Genomic DNA, 16141 nt, shown 5'->3' on the forward strand with positions numbered 1-16141 from the left:
ATTCCAGTTCATTTTTCTTTGGATTTGAATATCTTATTTTGAGTTCATTTATACTTCTTGTGTTTCTTACACATAAAAATGTCTATTTTGTACATTCTCTATTCCTAGTTTATTAATACATGTTTTCAGGGAATATATTTCCCATGAGCACTGCTTTAGCTGCATCCCAGAAATATTATCATTATCATTTTCTTTCACATAATTTTTTTTACCATAGTTTATTATTTGACTAGTAGTTAATATTTCATTATTATTTCTACATTTGGATCTGTGTTCTTTGTGTTCTCTGAACTGATTCCTACTTTTATTGTGTTATATATAATCTATAAAGAATGTCTTTCTTAAAAGTTTTCTGCCATCCTTTTATTTTCTAATATCTTTCTACCCTGTTAGTTTTCTAAGAATGCCATGTACTACTGAGAAATACAGTGCTCTTTTAAGAGTTTCATTTAGATTTCATAAGTTTTTTTTTAACTTTGTTCTTTTTTTTTTTTCAAGAATTTGTTCAATTCCATATTTTCCTTTTATCTTTTAGTTTTACTCAAATCTGAGAAGAAGATTTTAAAGTCTCTTACTATTATAGTGTTTATCTGTGTCTTCTTGTTAATTCGGTTAATTTTTCCTTTGTAGTGTACTTGGCATATATAAGTTTAATGCTAATATATTAATTTTCTGTGTTTCCTCTTAATATAACATAATTTCTTTGTTTAATGTCTAAATTGCGAATTTTTGTCTTTATTTTGTGGACTGGCATAATCGCAACTCCTTTTTAAATTCATTTGATACTTAGTAATTTTTGTTTGTCACTTATCACAGTGTGTCTTTACTTTTTAAATTTGTTTCTTATGAGCAAGAGGTTATGGCTTTGCTTAATTATCCAATCTTTTACTCTTATTTTGTTTGTGTAATCTACTCACATTTAAAGGATGAGAATTTGGTTGTGTTTTTCTTTTTTTTAATTATTATTTTATTGCTTTTCTTTTCTGAATTAGGATTTTTTTGTTTGTTTCCTTTATCTTTAAAACAAGACTTTCTAATTATTTTTGCTTACTCTTTCTTAAGGCCACTCTATTTTTGTAGGCTTTCTTCCCCTTTTCCTTAACTTGTCTTGTATATATTATTCCTTTTTTTTTTTTTTAAGTTTTGTAATTCTTGATTCCTTTTTATTGGTTATTTGTTAGTTCTTTTACACCTTTCCCTTTTTCTTTTTCTTCTTCCCCAAAGTCTTTTGTTTGCATTTAAAATTTTATTTTTATTTAAAAAGCATTTCTTTATTTTGTTCTCTTCTCTGTCTAATCTTGCTTTTAATTAATTGATTCATAGTTTTTAATACTTCTTTATTTAGTCCTTATTCTTTCCCTTTCATAGATTTAATGTCCATTATATGTCCATACATATCCATATAATGTCCATACATATCCATTTATGTATGTAAACACATATAAATATAACATATGTTGTTATTTTTTACATTTTTTCTGTTATTTTTGTCTTGATGTTGGTGAATATTGCTTATAATTTAATTCAAAATGAAAAAGAATATATAAAAAATAAAATATATTATTCTAATGGTTGTATGATTGTGAGTGGTGTATGACAGTGGATACTACACTGTAAAAGATCTAGAGGAAGACCTCTGTCATTGGGCGGAACAAAAGTTTCATGGGCTGAGAAGATTTGATATAAATTGCTATTCTTATTGGAAGGAGTTCTTATATGTATAAAATTAGATATCTACTGAATTAGAATGATTTAATTAAAATTGGAAGCACTGGTAGAGGAATCTAGCCCTCGTATTTACAGATGCGAAAACTAAAACCTTGAGTGCTTAAATAACTCACCCAAAAGTATAAAGTAGTCAGTTATAGGCTTGGTATTTGAACATAGTTCTCCTTATTTAAAATGCTCTGGTTTTTCACTAAACCACATTGAAGGATTGACATAAAATTTTAATTTTGTGATGTTAGAAAAGAAATACCCATTATGACTCTGTTAAATAACTGATCTCTCTAAAATTTATTCATTGTGACTTTTTCCCTTCCTTCTATCCAGAAATTGGATAATAGTCATGGTTCAATATGAATAGGTTTGGGAGAGGAAAGGGCAGTTGTTAAAAGCTGACTCCTTTAAAAATGAAGGGAGACGTACCACTACTATGGAATAGGATTTATTGCCACCCTTTTTTTGTCTAATGCTTATTTAAATTATCTTGGGAAGAGATAGAGAGCAATGAGACTCAAACAACACTTCAAGACATATTTTAACTGACTTGTTATTGGCTTAATCTTCAGAAGATCAGTAAGATTGATTTCTTATTTGAAGTGGAAGTCTTTAAATAGTTGAAAAGGAAAGTATCATGCTCTATTGGATAACCTTTAAATTTTTATTTTATTTTTTATTATTTAAAGGGTTGATGACTTTTTAAAAAAAAGTAACTATAACTAACTGCTACCCTTAGAGTTGTGAGAGTTTGGATTTAAGTCTTGCATATAACACATATTAATTGTGTAACCTGGCAAGTTATTCTGATCCCTTGTACCCCAGGGAAATTTCTTTAAGATAGGAAATTGAAGCACACATGTCCATTTGTTTTGAGGGAAATGGGAGTGACAAAGGGATGAGTCCAAATTTCCTCACCAGTGACATCTCTATCCAATTAAAAGAAAAAGACTAATATTATGAATTAAATTTTGTGTATTGCTCTTTTGAAATAATCTTTAAGAAAATCATCCAGTAGATGTCACTGTCTTCATGTTATATTTGCTTCTACAGGTTTGCATTTTGATTAATTCTCCTAATCAAAATAAGAATTCTGTGATGAAAATTGTCATAAATACATAACCATGATCAACATGAGGCCTATAGACATTTGCATTTTTATTTATTTGAAATGTGTGGGTTTTTTTCCTCCTAAAATAAAAAAAAAACAATTGAGGAAAATAAATGGAAAATTGGGAGAAGGCATATTTATAACTGAATAACTCATTGGATATAGCATTTTAGCCCTTTGTAGCTGTGAACAGTGACTTGATGTCTTTATATTGACTACTATTCCTTATACAAGAGTTTAATGGGAAAACAAAAATCAAAACCAGTTATAAGATTTTTTCATTATTCAGACAATTGGGTAAAATCCAGCCCAAAGCTGAGAGTTATTATTGCCCATCAACTATTCCATAGCCATTGCCAAAGAGTTGGGAAGTTTTATTGCTGTTCCTATTGACTTGGCATCTAGTCTGCAAAAACAATCTTGCTTATAGTCTTTTGCCCTAACTATCCCTCACAATAATTCCTTCCAAATCAGTTGATTTAAATATCAGAGTAATTGATCTGTCTTTTTTTATCTATCACCAAAGCCCACCTTAACTTTATTAGAGCACATTCATGCTTTTTTTTCATATGCTGCAGAATTTTTCCACTGAAGTTTTTCCCAATGCTATCCTTTTCTTTCATCACTTACCTCATTTCTGTCTTGCATTTCATTTTCTTTGCCTCTCCTAAGCACTTCTCTTGAATCTCCTCCTGAATACTTGTGAGTTATGCTTGTCACAGATAGGTCTCCTGCTAGTTTAGGTCTGATTGACCTTTGTTGCTCCTTCAGCATTTAGGAAAACAAAGTTTACTTAGCTATATAGTATGAAATAGATGTGGCTTTCTTCTGCTGGACCAACATTTTAGAAGGAACTCTGCTTGTCTTCACTTTACTTCTAGCCCAACTCAGTTGTGACTTTTTTTTTTTTTTTTTTACCTCTTTGAGTAACTTCTGTTCTGGGTGCCCATTCTTCCTCACCAGACCTCTCATTGAAGGAGGTAGGATAGCTTTCTTGCTCCCCTTTGACCCTTCTGAATACCCATACTGCTAACTCAGTAACTTCACCTTCTGGGATCATTTCACTCGATCCAAATTTATCACCAGTATCAAGTTTTTAATAACTGTTGTCTACCAAAATGTAAAGTAAAGCATCGCACGTTTTGGAGGTCATTGTCTGGCTGGAAAGAAGTCTTTCCCTCTACTTCCAGTTCTCAAATCTGTTTATCCATTCTTAGCTTCTCCTGATGGCCAATCTTATATCCCCAAATTGGTAATTTCCAACTGGGTGTCCCATAGTTATTTCAGACTGAACAAGTCCAAATTACAATTAATTATCTTTTCTCCCCCACCTTTTTTTCTTCCACTCTTCCATATTATTGTTAAATATAGCAATATCCTCTTAGTCATCTTGTGCAGCCTCAATGTCATCCTCTTCTCACTTAGCTCCCATATGTAGTGTTATACCAAGTCTTTTTCTTTCTGCCTATACAACATCTCTAAAATATCTTTTCTCTTATACTGTTACTGACGTGCTATAAGCTCTGTCATCTCATGCTTGGACTATTGGAATAACTTTTTGATTGCTTTTCTTTCTCAAGTCTCTCCCCACTTTAGGTAATTGTTCACTTATCTACCTTATTAGATCTTCCTAAAGTACAGGTATGATCATGTTAAACACCTACTACCCACCCCCCTCAGATGATTCCAATAACTTTTTATCATTTCCAGGACTGAGTATAAAAAGCCTCTAGTTTTTGAAATCCTTTACAATACATCCCTTTTCTATCTTTTACAACTTAACTTTCTAATACAGTAACACTTCTCCAAACTCTTATGTCTGACTGACTTTGAATAATCTTCTTCCTCACGTTTTGCCTGCTGGCTTTTCCTATTTTCCTTAAGCTTTTAGTTTTATCATTTCTGTGATTAAAAAAAAAAGTTTCCACTTGATCTAGTTTAAAAAAATTTCATCTTTTGTGATTATTTTAGCTTTGCTTAATTGTTGGCTTTGTAATTTTTCAACACATATTCAAATTCTTAATCTTCCTTTTTTTCTATTACTATATAGGAATTTGATTTTCCCTCTGAGAACTGCTGTTTTAGCTATATTCCAGAAATCTTAGCATGTTGTTTTTGTCATCATCATTTTCTGTTACATAATTATTGTTTACAAAATGTGTTCTTTGACCTACTCAGTAGTTAGAATTTCATTAAATCTTCATTTAGGTCTGTGACTTTTGTTTTTCATTCCTGAACTGATACTCTTTTTATCATGTTATAGTCTACAAAGAATGTATTTAATATCTCTGTCTTTTCTTTTACATTTATGTGCAATATCATTATGTCCTAATACATGATTAGTTTTTATAAAAGTTCTATATAGTGTTGAGAAATATACATATTTTTAGTTCTTCAATTTAGAAGACTCCATTAATCGTTTTAGTTATAGTTTTGCTAGCAGTTTATTTCTTTTCCCTTCTTTGGGTATCTTTCTTTTAGAATATTGCATTTGTATCTGTCTTTTTGTAATTCAGTTAATTTTCTTTTATGAATTTAGATGTTTAGACATTTGGAGCATATACATTTAATAATGATGCTGGTTTGTTTTCTATGCTTCCTTTCAGCATAATGCAGTTTTAAAAAATCTCTTTATGTTGTGAATTTTGTTTTGGTATTCTTTGATAGCAAGATTGCAACTATAGATTTTTATATTCATCTAATTCATAGTCATTCAAGGATGTAGATATTAACCCTGGGTTAGCCATTAACCCTAGAGATTCAGAGCATTTAAAAAAAAAAAAAGCCTATGGACATCAGTGGCTTATTAAACTTAATAGGTATCAAGGTGGTAAAGGACTAACTCTTAAAAGGTGTGGTTGAACCAGGCAGCCGAGTACTTAAGGCTAATTACTGATTGGACAATAACTATTAACCTATGTTTGGAATTTCTCTTCTCTCAGTTAATGCTGGCTCAATGCTTGGGGTTAAGAAATTGTAGGTAAGGATTAGGGGGTGGAGTGAGAGAAGCAAGAGAACTTCACTTGGCCTCAGGACTACGAAGAGGAGAAAAGTGTGGAGATTTGTGGAGATTCTGGACTCTAGAATCAAGGAAGGATCCTTGGCAAAACTCCTGGCAGTTTTGTCCATCTCCTTTACTTCTCCCCTTAAGACCAAGGACTTTTGCTTATCCTGACTCTGGCTGATTTCGAGGCCTCCAGGGAGCTAGCCCGGACTTTACACAAGGCCTCCTGCATAGCCTGAGTCTCTGAGTCCACACCCTTACTCCCTGCCACCCTGACCCAACCCCAGGAGAAATTAGCTTTCCTGGAAATTGGAGTGAAAGAGCTAAACTCTGCTCCTAGCATTTTCTCCTACTTTTCTTTGGCATTCAATATTGTTAAATGGGCTGTTAACATTCTTAAAAGCAGCCCACAGAAGGGACCTGATGCATTTCTTGCTAAAGGCACCATTCCCGAATGTTACCATCTCAACCTTGGATGACACCCCAGTTTTAATCTGCTCCTGAGATCTATTTTTTCTAGGTTTCAAACTTTGGATTCTCAACTGCCCTTCAGCCAGGAAAACATGGGATAACTGACTGGGACAAACACCCCTTAGATGCCCTGCTGCTGTTTTCAGACCCCACACCTCATGTCTCATTTCCTGGTATGAACCCTGGAAATCTCTACAACCCTTGCCAACTCAAAGCAGTTAAGTGAAGAAGAGATCTTCGCCCCTTTATCCCAAATGCATTTGGAGATGACTGCTTAAGGGGGGAATGAAGAGGGGATCCCGAAACTCTGAAAATCCTTAAAGGAGAAAATCTCCTTTAACTCTGCTTCTGTGAGGGATCCCTCATTGTTATCTAGGTGGGGTCGGCTCAGTCCTGAAACTCATTGAATTCAATTCAAATTCCAGCTCAAGCTGAAACCCAGTGATGAGCCAACTTGGGACCCCATCCATGAGCCCTCTTCAGCTTGTAGCCAAAGCTCACATTATAAAAGAGCCAATCTTAAATCCTCTCTTTGCAGAGGTTCCAAACATGCCAGCTATGTCATGGTTGGAAAGCCAAGGAGCCTCTGTCCACTGGAATATTCTTTTCCAGTGTCACTCTCTCTTTACCTTCACCTATTTTTCTAACGAGACTTTATGCCTCTCTGTCAGGATTTCTAACCTTACTTCCAATCCCCATAATAAACTGTTTTATCAGTTTAGGTTAAAATTCCTTTACAGAGAACCTCTGTGCCACCAGAAGAGAGTCCCCAAAACTCCCTACCCTTGTGTCGAATCCCAAGGGGGTACAGGGGAGCCAAACCTCTCCATTTGGTTCTCTGAATCCCGAACCTGCCACTAAACCTTATTTAACTCCCTGACCACCAGAAACCTTAATCTCATTTTGGTTTCATAAATCTAAATCTTATTACCTTGATTAGGGAACATCAAATATGCCTCTCTGTTTTCTTCCCTTCTCCTCTTTTATTTTGTAGTGTAGTCTCATAAAAACATTGGTTAACTTGTAGGTGCAGTGTTGTGAGATTTGTTCCATGATATCCCAGGCTTACTTATCCACAATCAATTTTCTTTCACTCCTGTTTTCACTTTTTTCTCCATCTTTTCTTTTACAAAGAAATTTTTTAATGATCTCACTATTGTTTTGTTGTTGTTATATTTGTTGACCTGTTTTGTATGTTATTTGGGATATTTGAGAAGCAAGTCACTTGTCTGGATCTAGTGATACTTCATTTTATAAATACTTCATACAATTTTTTTTTATTGAAAGTATTTTACTTTGGGGGTACTTAGGTTGCACAATGGTTAGAGCATTAACTTTGGAATCATAACAACCTGAGTTTCCATTCAGCTTCAGACACTTATTATGTATGTGATCCTGGGCAAGTCATTGCCTCCCCTCCTCCCTCAAAGAAAAAAAAGAAAGCCTCTTTTTTTATTGCTGTTAATGATTAGGTGCAGGTTAACTAGCTTTTTCACCCTAGTGGGTTGTGTTTTAAATTCCTTTGCTCTATGAAGCCCATTATTTCATTCCTTTCTGTCATTTATAGTAGGAAAAGAAGATTCTGGGTTCTTCAGATTTCACTTGATTGCTTATAAAATTTGTTTTTTGGCAATGGAATTGTTAAATTAAACCACTGTGTCTTGGAGTTTGTATTGTAAGTCACCCTCCTTCTTCCCCCCTCCTGAGGCAGTCTGTAGATTGTTTTCCTTAATACTTTGTTTTCTGGATTGAGTTTTGAATACTTTCCTTGTATTATTTCTTGCATTATTATTTTTAGTTATTTTTTGATTAATTTTCCTTTGTCTTGCAATGTTTGTTCTTAGGTGCATGTCTCTTTGAATTGATTTGAAAGCCCATGTTGCCTTCAGCTTTAATGAATATATCTTCCTTGTTGATTTATTTGTGCATGCTCAAAATTTTTACTGTGTTTTTCTTCTCTTGATCTCTTTGGGAATTTCAGTCCTTTATCTTTATTGAATCCTTTATTTTTCATATTCTAACTCCTTCCCTTTTTTGTTTGGAATCTCAAAACTTCTTAAGTATTGTAAAAATTATATTTTGCCATCTGCATGTGACTGGTCATGTGACTTGGTATTGTGCTACTCAACTTTAGGACCTTCTGATTCCTAGTTCTCTTTGCTTTTATGAACCAGTTGGGATTAAGTGGCTTGCCCAGGGTCACACAATTAGTAAGTGTTAGGTGTCTGAGGCTGTATTTGAACTTGGATCCTCCTGATTTTGGGGCTGGTGCTCTATCCACTGCATCATTTAGCTCTCCCTCTTCAAGTTTCTTACTGAGCTTTGTGACAGCATTATTGCTACACAGCTGCCTTTTCCAAAGCAATCTTCTGCCTTTTAGTTTTCCCTAGCAGTAGAAGGAGAGAGTCAATTGTCGTTTTAAGTATGTGAGGCTTTTGCAGCCTTCCCTACATGTTCAGTTAGTAGATGCTGAATGAGTATGGTATGGGTTAGCCTTCTTTGCTGGTAGTTCATTGATTGCTATTTTGTTAGTGTGTTTAGTGTCAAACTGGTGAGACAGCAAATTTGCTTTTTCTTGCATTTAATTCCTATTTTGGAGAAATGTGAGAGATTTGAAGATTGGAAAAATATCTAGGCTTCCACTGTGGTCAGGTGATTTAGAAATCTGTTTAATTTTTAATCATTTCTTCAAGTCATTTATTGAAATAATTTGTTACATTAAAGTCAGTAAAGAATATTTTTAATACATCCTTTGGGGCATTTATTTGTGAGGTTTTTAATAACCCAATAATGTAATGTTTTTATTTGGTTTTCTGGAGCTCTTTGGGGCAGCCTTCTTTTCAGTTCAGTAATCACCACAAGAATAGCCAGATGTTAAAGTCCAAATCTTTTATTGTCTCCTTCAAAGTCTTGTCTCCTTGCCTGGGGCTTCAACTAACTTTCTTAGAGGTTTTCTGGAATCTTGGTTTCAGTGGAGAAGTATAGGAGGCCAGATCAGCCACCACTAGGCTGATGAAGATAGAAATGAATCTCTCTCTCCTTGGCTCTAGTCCTCTGTCTTCTTTGCCTCCCTGAATCTGGCTGAGGCTCCCAGCTTATATGCTGTACACTGAGTATAAATCAATAATTATATCACTAGGAAACCATTATTTGTTATAAGATTAATTCAATCATATTGAACTTAGAGAACTATTAAGCACCATGATAAACTAGATAACCATTGTATCATCAATTTCACTGATTTAACATCTTGTAAGAAAATTTGTTTCAGAGTTCTGTCCCATAACACAATGCCAGGTCAATTTTATAAGTATGTGTGGTGTTCTCTTCTTTAAAATATAATGGTTCTCTCTGATCAGGTTTCTTGGGGAGGTTTTCTGGAGGCAGCCTTTGTTTCAGTTCAGAATAATAATCACTCCAAAATGCAGCCAAGGATTAAAATCCAAACGTTTATTTTCTCCTTCTAAAATACCCTGGTTAGTTTTTCCTAGAGGCCTATCTTTCTGCCTGGTTCCAAGAGCTCTTGCAGTTGTCCTTTGCCTCTGTCAGCTTCGGCTTCTCTTCTTCCAAATATTTCCAGCCAGCACCAAGGTGAAAGTTGGAATGAATCTGTCTTGCCTCCGAGAGAGGGCTTCTGGCTCTCAGTCTCCCAGAGTGCTCCATGTCTATCCCAGAGTGCTCTCTGGCCCTAAGAGCTTCTTCCTTATATGAGCTCTCTAATGGTATGAACACAAGCATTGTTTCTATCAGTTCCAATTAGTACCTTGTTTCAAGTTCTGGCCCATAATATCTCCTTGTAAGATCAGATCAATCATACTGAACCATGCTAAATTAGATAATTATTGTCTCTATCAACTCTAATGAGTTAACACTTTGTAAGGATTCCAACAAGTGTGTCTTGCATAGCTAAGAAACACATATACCCCTTTTGATTCTAATTTATTAATTAATGAAGACATGTCTACTTTTTATAAAATTGAGGTGATGGCTTTTTTTTTGTTTTATGTTTGATTGGAGTTGTCTAACTTTTAAAAGAGTACATTGAAGTACTTTAGTATTATAATTTTATTATCTATTTTTCTCTTACTCATTCTCTTTACATATATTTATTTAAAAGGATATATTAACAAACAGAAATTACATTTGCTTGTAATTTTTTTCTGGGTTTTGTATTTTGATTGAATGTATTTTTGTCTGATTCAACTTGTTGACTTTCAAAGCCTGATCCTGCAATTACCTAATCCTATAACAAAATTAATATTCCATTTCCAAAATGCTTGGTTTTTGTTTTTTGAATATATGTCTATGTTGTGTGTGAGGCCAACATCTGCCCCTATGAACAATTCACTTATATAATTTTATTATCATCAATGAAATTATAATACATAAAGTGCTTTTGTAAACCTTAAAAGGCTTTATGAATACTTTGAAACTTTAAAGATTTATATAAGCCATATTTATGAAAAAATTTTCAGCAAAGAAAATGAAGATATTTTTAGTGTATTCATTCTCTTGTTAACATGTCTTGTAACAGCCAAAATATTATAGCAATATATTTATTATCTGCAGAAAGACAGATGAATAAGAGAGAAGAATGCAACTTGTCCAAGAATAAATAAGTTGAGATTAGAACATGAAGACCTTTAAGAATTTATATTTCAGGTCTTTGACATTCAAGAGTACTACTGACCTTTTATTAAAATGCTAGCATTATGAATAAAATGATTAATTACACATAAAAATTATTATTCTTACTATGGCTCTAACTGGTCTTTGTTTATTGATGAAAAGAATCCATCATTATTAATTGGTATTCATTTGTAGAAAGAATACTGGATTTGAATCCAGAAAACTTGGGATTCAGGTGCTGACTTTGCCCCTATGAGCATCACTTTGGGCAAATTATTTCACCTATTGCATTTTTAATTCCTTCCTCTTAAAATATGTGTGTGGTACAGTGTTACACTATATGACTTTTAAGGTAATTTTCAGCATTGAATCTATTATCGATGTGCATATTTATCTCTAAAGCCTTTGTTGTAGTTTTATCCTTTGAATTAGCTAACTTGGGATGTACAAGAACTTTAGCCACTTAGCTTTAGCTATTACTGAATTTTTGTTTCATTTTTATTTCCACAGATTAATCAGGATAGCAGAATTCCGTTTCTCCAGCTTTTTCAACACTGGTGAAAAATTACTTTCAATGAGCAGTAAGATTCATTTGTATCAGGAACTTACTTGCAACGATGTACTAAAAAGGTAAGCACTCAAGTATAGACAAATTCCATCTATCACATAACCTCTCTCTTCTCTTTTCTGACATTTCTACTCTCTTGGTGCAGGTCTTCATCACTCTAGGAACATCTCCTGCTTAGTGTCCCTGACCCAATCCTCTCCCCTCAGGTTGCATGACTGCCAGAGTAATCTTCCTACAGTCCTGATCTTACTCTGTCCCATTCCCCATCCTATTTCCTTTATCAGTCAGTAAACTTAATTTATTCTGTGTCATCTCTAGGATCAACTAGAAAATCCTATGTTTGGCTTCTAAAGGCCTTTAAAATCAGTTCTTGCCCCCCATGTTTCCATCTTCTCCCTTTACCACATATTCTAAGATCCAATGACACCAGCCTTTTTGCTGTTCTTTTACATAAGATACTATAATTTTTGTCTCCAGGCATTTTCATTAGCTGTCCCTTCTCATCTTAGCTTCCTCTTGTCCTTGGCATCTCAAGTTCCAGCCAAAGTTTCACCTTCTACAAGAAGAAATCTTTCTTTACTTATGCTCTGAGTTTTCCCATCTTTCCAGCTTTTATTATGGCACCTCTATTCTTCAGCTACTCAAGTTTAAAAGTCTGGAATCACCTTTGACACTTCTCACTTTGTTGACCTTAGTGTTGGGCTTGTTCGATCTCATGATCTTCATAAATTCATCCTATTGCTCATGATCTTCATGAGTCTTTGAGATCTATTTAGTATTATTGGAGTCTTCTCTTGATCTCTTTACAGTGGTTATCCATTGATTTATCTCTTTTTTAAAACAGATTTTTATGGATATTTTTTGTTTTTACACTGCCTAGATTCTCTCCTTTTACTCTATTTCTTTTCCTTTTAATATAGAATTTAAAGGAAAACAAAGAAAAATAAGAAGTAAAGGAAAAAAAAAAAACCCAGTAAAATCTTTCAGAAAACAAAAAAAAATCTGGCAATATTCTACACCTGCAGACGCTTTATCCACCTCAAGGACTTGCGGCAGTTGTTTCTTCAAGTTTCTAATACTTATGCAGTATTGATTTTCAATTGTATATTTTTTGTTTTTTTCCATTTTTAATTTTTGTAATTGTGAAGCGGGTTGTGGTCCCTTTAAGAAACTGTATTTCCTATTGATCTATGATTCCTTTCAGATTCTCAGTCCCTCCTGGCTTAGGCATATCCTCCCCAGACAAGTTGTGTTGCCTGGATGCCAGAGCCTTTGATTCAATCCTGGTCAAAACGCATCCCTTTGAATTCCAATATGAGATCTGGGTATGTCCTAGTCCCCCCTGGGTCTGCTCTTCTCTGGCTGTCCCAACTCCCACTAAGACCCAATATAATAGCTTCCATCTACAGAGGTCTTTTGCAGATGGACCTTGGCAGCTCCCTTTGCTGCCAGGAACTTCTGTCCACTGAGAACTGCATTCTCAGTGCAAAACTCCATTTTCCATAGATTTGCCTGCTGGAATAATATTCTTATCCTCTCTTTAGCCTCACCTATTTCCCTAACTAGACTTTATGCCTCTCTATCAGGATTTCTAACCTAACTTCCCAAACCCCATAATAAACCTCTTTTATCAATCTAGGTTTTTGGGTCTGTAAATTCTTTTACAGAGAACCTCTGTGCTGCCAGAAGGGAGTCCCCCAAACTCCCTACCCTTGTGCCAAATCCCAAGAGGGTGCAGGGGAGCCAAACCTCTCCCTTTGGTTCCCTGAACCCCGCAAACCTACCATTAGATCTTATCATATAACTCCCTGACCACCAGAAATCTTAATCTCATTTTGGTTCCCTAAATCTAGACCTTATCAATTATATATATTGTTTTTCAGATTTTTTTTTCTTTCTTCATCAATTTATGTTTTTTCCATTTTCTCTATATTCATGATGTTTATTTCTTATAGCACAGTAATGCTCTATTACATTTATATATTGCAATGTGTTTAGTCCTTTCTTAGAAAATGGAGAATCTATTGTTTCCTATTCCTTAGCACCATTACCATAAAAGGTGCTATTCTAAATATCTTTGTGTATATAGAGCCATTCTTTTTTTCAATGAACTTCTTGTGTAATGTCTTACATGTACTTTTCCATTCCTGTAGACCTTCCACTTTTGCAGAAGTGCTCACACTTCTTCTTTTGGACCAAAAGTTTTTCTTTGTAATTAGTCAATAATAATTTTCAGTTGTTTTCTAGTCCCTATTCATTTTGTTTCCATTATTGTTTTGATCTCTTTATGACTAGCCTATTCTTTCGGTTATCTGTCTCTGTGATGATATAATTTTTGCCACTTATTCATGTGGTATTTTTGTTGGCAATTTGTTTATCCTTGTCCATCAAGTTCTTTTGATTACTGTTTTAGGTAATTCTCAATCTTAATTCTTTTAAATTGTTAATATTTGTAGACTTTTACAAATACTATACTAACTAGAAGCTGTACAAACCACTGCTGACATATAGGAATCATTTATTAAATGATTGTTTATGATTACTTAAGGATCTCAAAACCCTTTCCTTTAACAACAACCAGATTTTCTCAGATAAGTTCTTTAAACTATTTACAGATGAGAGGACTTGTCCCTGACTACCTTGCATTTATCAGTATTCACTCAGTACTATTTATTGAATAAATGATGGATGGGTTTGAGTCTTGTAAATATAACAGGATCCTTGTTTTGTCATTGCTCTTATTTTTACCTGTTGCATTCTAATTTCTTTCTAATGGTGATGAAAGTATTTATGTGAAAATAGAACAAAAATTTAAGTGAATGAAATCTCTTTGATTTAAGTAACACTATAGTGTTAGCAATTTTGCTGCTTTGGGTATAGAAAGCCAAAGAATGAAACTACCTGGAAACCTGAGTAGTTTGGTTCATTGTGGAACATAAAATAAATAAATTGCTGAGATTTTGGGGGAAAATGTTTATTTTGAGTACCTGCAATATGGGAAAGGACAAAACAAGTTTTTTTTTTTTTAAATTCAGTTTTTAACATTTTTAATCATCTGACATTTCTTTCATATAGTTAATATTTTAAAATATTTATTCTTTTAAAGGATTGAATCTTTGGAGGAAGAAATTATCTCCAAGGGAGTTAAGCTTTTGATTATTGATTCTGTTGCTTCTGTGGTCAGAAAGGAGTTTGATACACAACTTCAAGGGAATATGAGAGAGAGAAGTAATTTTTTGGCAAGAGAAGCATCATTATTGAAGTATTTGGCTGAGGAATTTTCATTAATCGTAAGTTTTTTTCTTTTTTCTTTAAACTCTGACATCTAGTATCGTCATAAAATCATAGAAGGACGAAAATGAAAAACAGATGGTTGTTTTATTTTTAAACACACTGTGCAGTCTAGTTGCTATTAGCAAATAGCATCATCATGCTACTTATTTTGTTTCAATTTCTGTTTTCAGATTTAGCAAAGGGCTTACTTCAGAGTTGTTTTAAAATAATTGCTCCAGTCATTCTTCCTGTTCATTCTGTGGGTGCATTTCATATTTCTTTCCCTCTTTTTGTCACATTTGTGTAATTAATCTGAATGAAATGGCCCAGGCAGAGGCCTAACCTTTATTACCAGTCACTGTTCCTTTGTGGTAGCATTTTCAAATTATTACCTATACTCTATATTTAATAGAATTTGGCCTTCAGATTCTTATACTAAAATCATTTGTAAAGAGATCCTTAAGGACTTGATGTTCGTATATATATCATTTGATGAAATTGTGTTGATAGCCGAGTATTTTGGTTTGCAAGTATGAAAGATAAAGTATTTGTGAGTGTGGAGGCTCGATGGTATCATCTTACATTTGGTTAGACCCGTTTGAGCTCTGAACACACAATTCTGGCTGCCTTCAAATTTCTTGGTACTTGAATTTAGAAGGGATTTTTTTCCATTAATAGTAGGAGTTTTCCATTTTTAGAAGGGTCTTATCAAAAGTATTAAGTTAAAGGAGATACATTTTAATCACATATTGACTTAAATCTTGGTCTAGGAATGATTGCTAACAGGAAGAAAATTTATCTTAAGTACTTTATAAGGAAGAAGCATAATCCCATATAATTGCTGATGTGGAACAATCAATTAACAAATATTTTTTAAGCACCTATGTGTCATATACATTTATCTGGAACTACTATGCAAATAATGAAAAAAAATTCTGTTTGCAATGAGCTTACATGTTAATGGGGGAGATAGTAAATGCATTTAGAAATAATTGCAGCACAAATATGAAGATATTTAAAGCAAAAGTATAAGGTGAATTATTACAAATATATACAAAGTAGTTGATTACAAATTAATTTGGGAGGTCAGATACTACATAGTTGAGGAAGGGGAAATCAGAAAACTTTCTTGGAGAAGATAGTTGCTTAAGCTTCATAATTAAAGAGAGGAATTTTATGTGGTGGAATTAAGGACAGAGTATATTCTAGGTATGGGGAATAGCCAATATGAAGACGTGGAAACTTTGAGAAAAACAGAGAAGACAGGTTTGTCTAGATAGTAGCATATGGAAAGGACAATAATGTCATTTGAGGCTGGAAAGATAGGTTGAAGCCAGCTTGCAAAAAAACTTTAAAAATTAAAAAG

The 16141-nt window shown here is 33.7% G+C and overlaps 1 protein-coding gene across 1 annotated transcript in view; it reads left to right on the top strand.

Annotated features, from left to right (window-relative positions):
- The window catches only part of RAD51B (RAD51 paralog B), an 887153-nt gene that overhangs the window by 32039 nt on the left and 838973 nt on the right, over positions 1–16141 (top strand). The window contains exons 5-6 of the mRNA XM_051977885.1: positions 11445–11564; positions 14609–14796. Of these exons, the coding sequence (XP_051833845.1) occupies positions 11445–11564; positions 14609–14796 (308 nt within the window). The remainder of the gene's footprint in view (positions 1–11444; positions 11565–14608; positions 14797–16141) is intronic.

This window comes from Antechinus flavipes, chromosome 2 (genome assembly GCF_016432865.1).
Source record: "Antechinus flavipes isolate AdamAnt ecotype Samford, QLD, Australia chromosome 2, AdamAnt_v2, whole genome shotgun sequence".
Classification (NCBI taxonomy): Eukaryota; Metazoa; Chordata; class Mammalia; order Dasyuromorphia; family Dasyuridae; genus Antechinus; species Antechinus flavipes.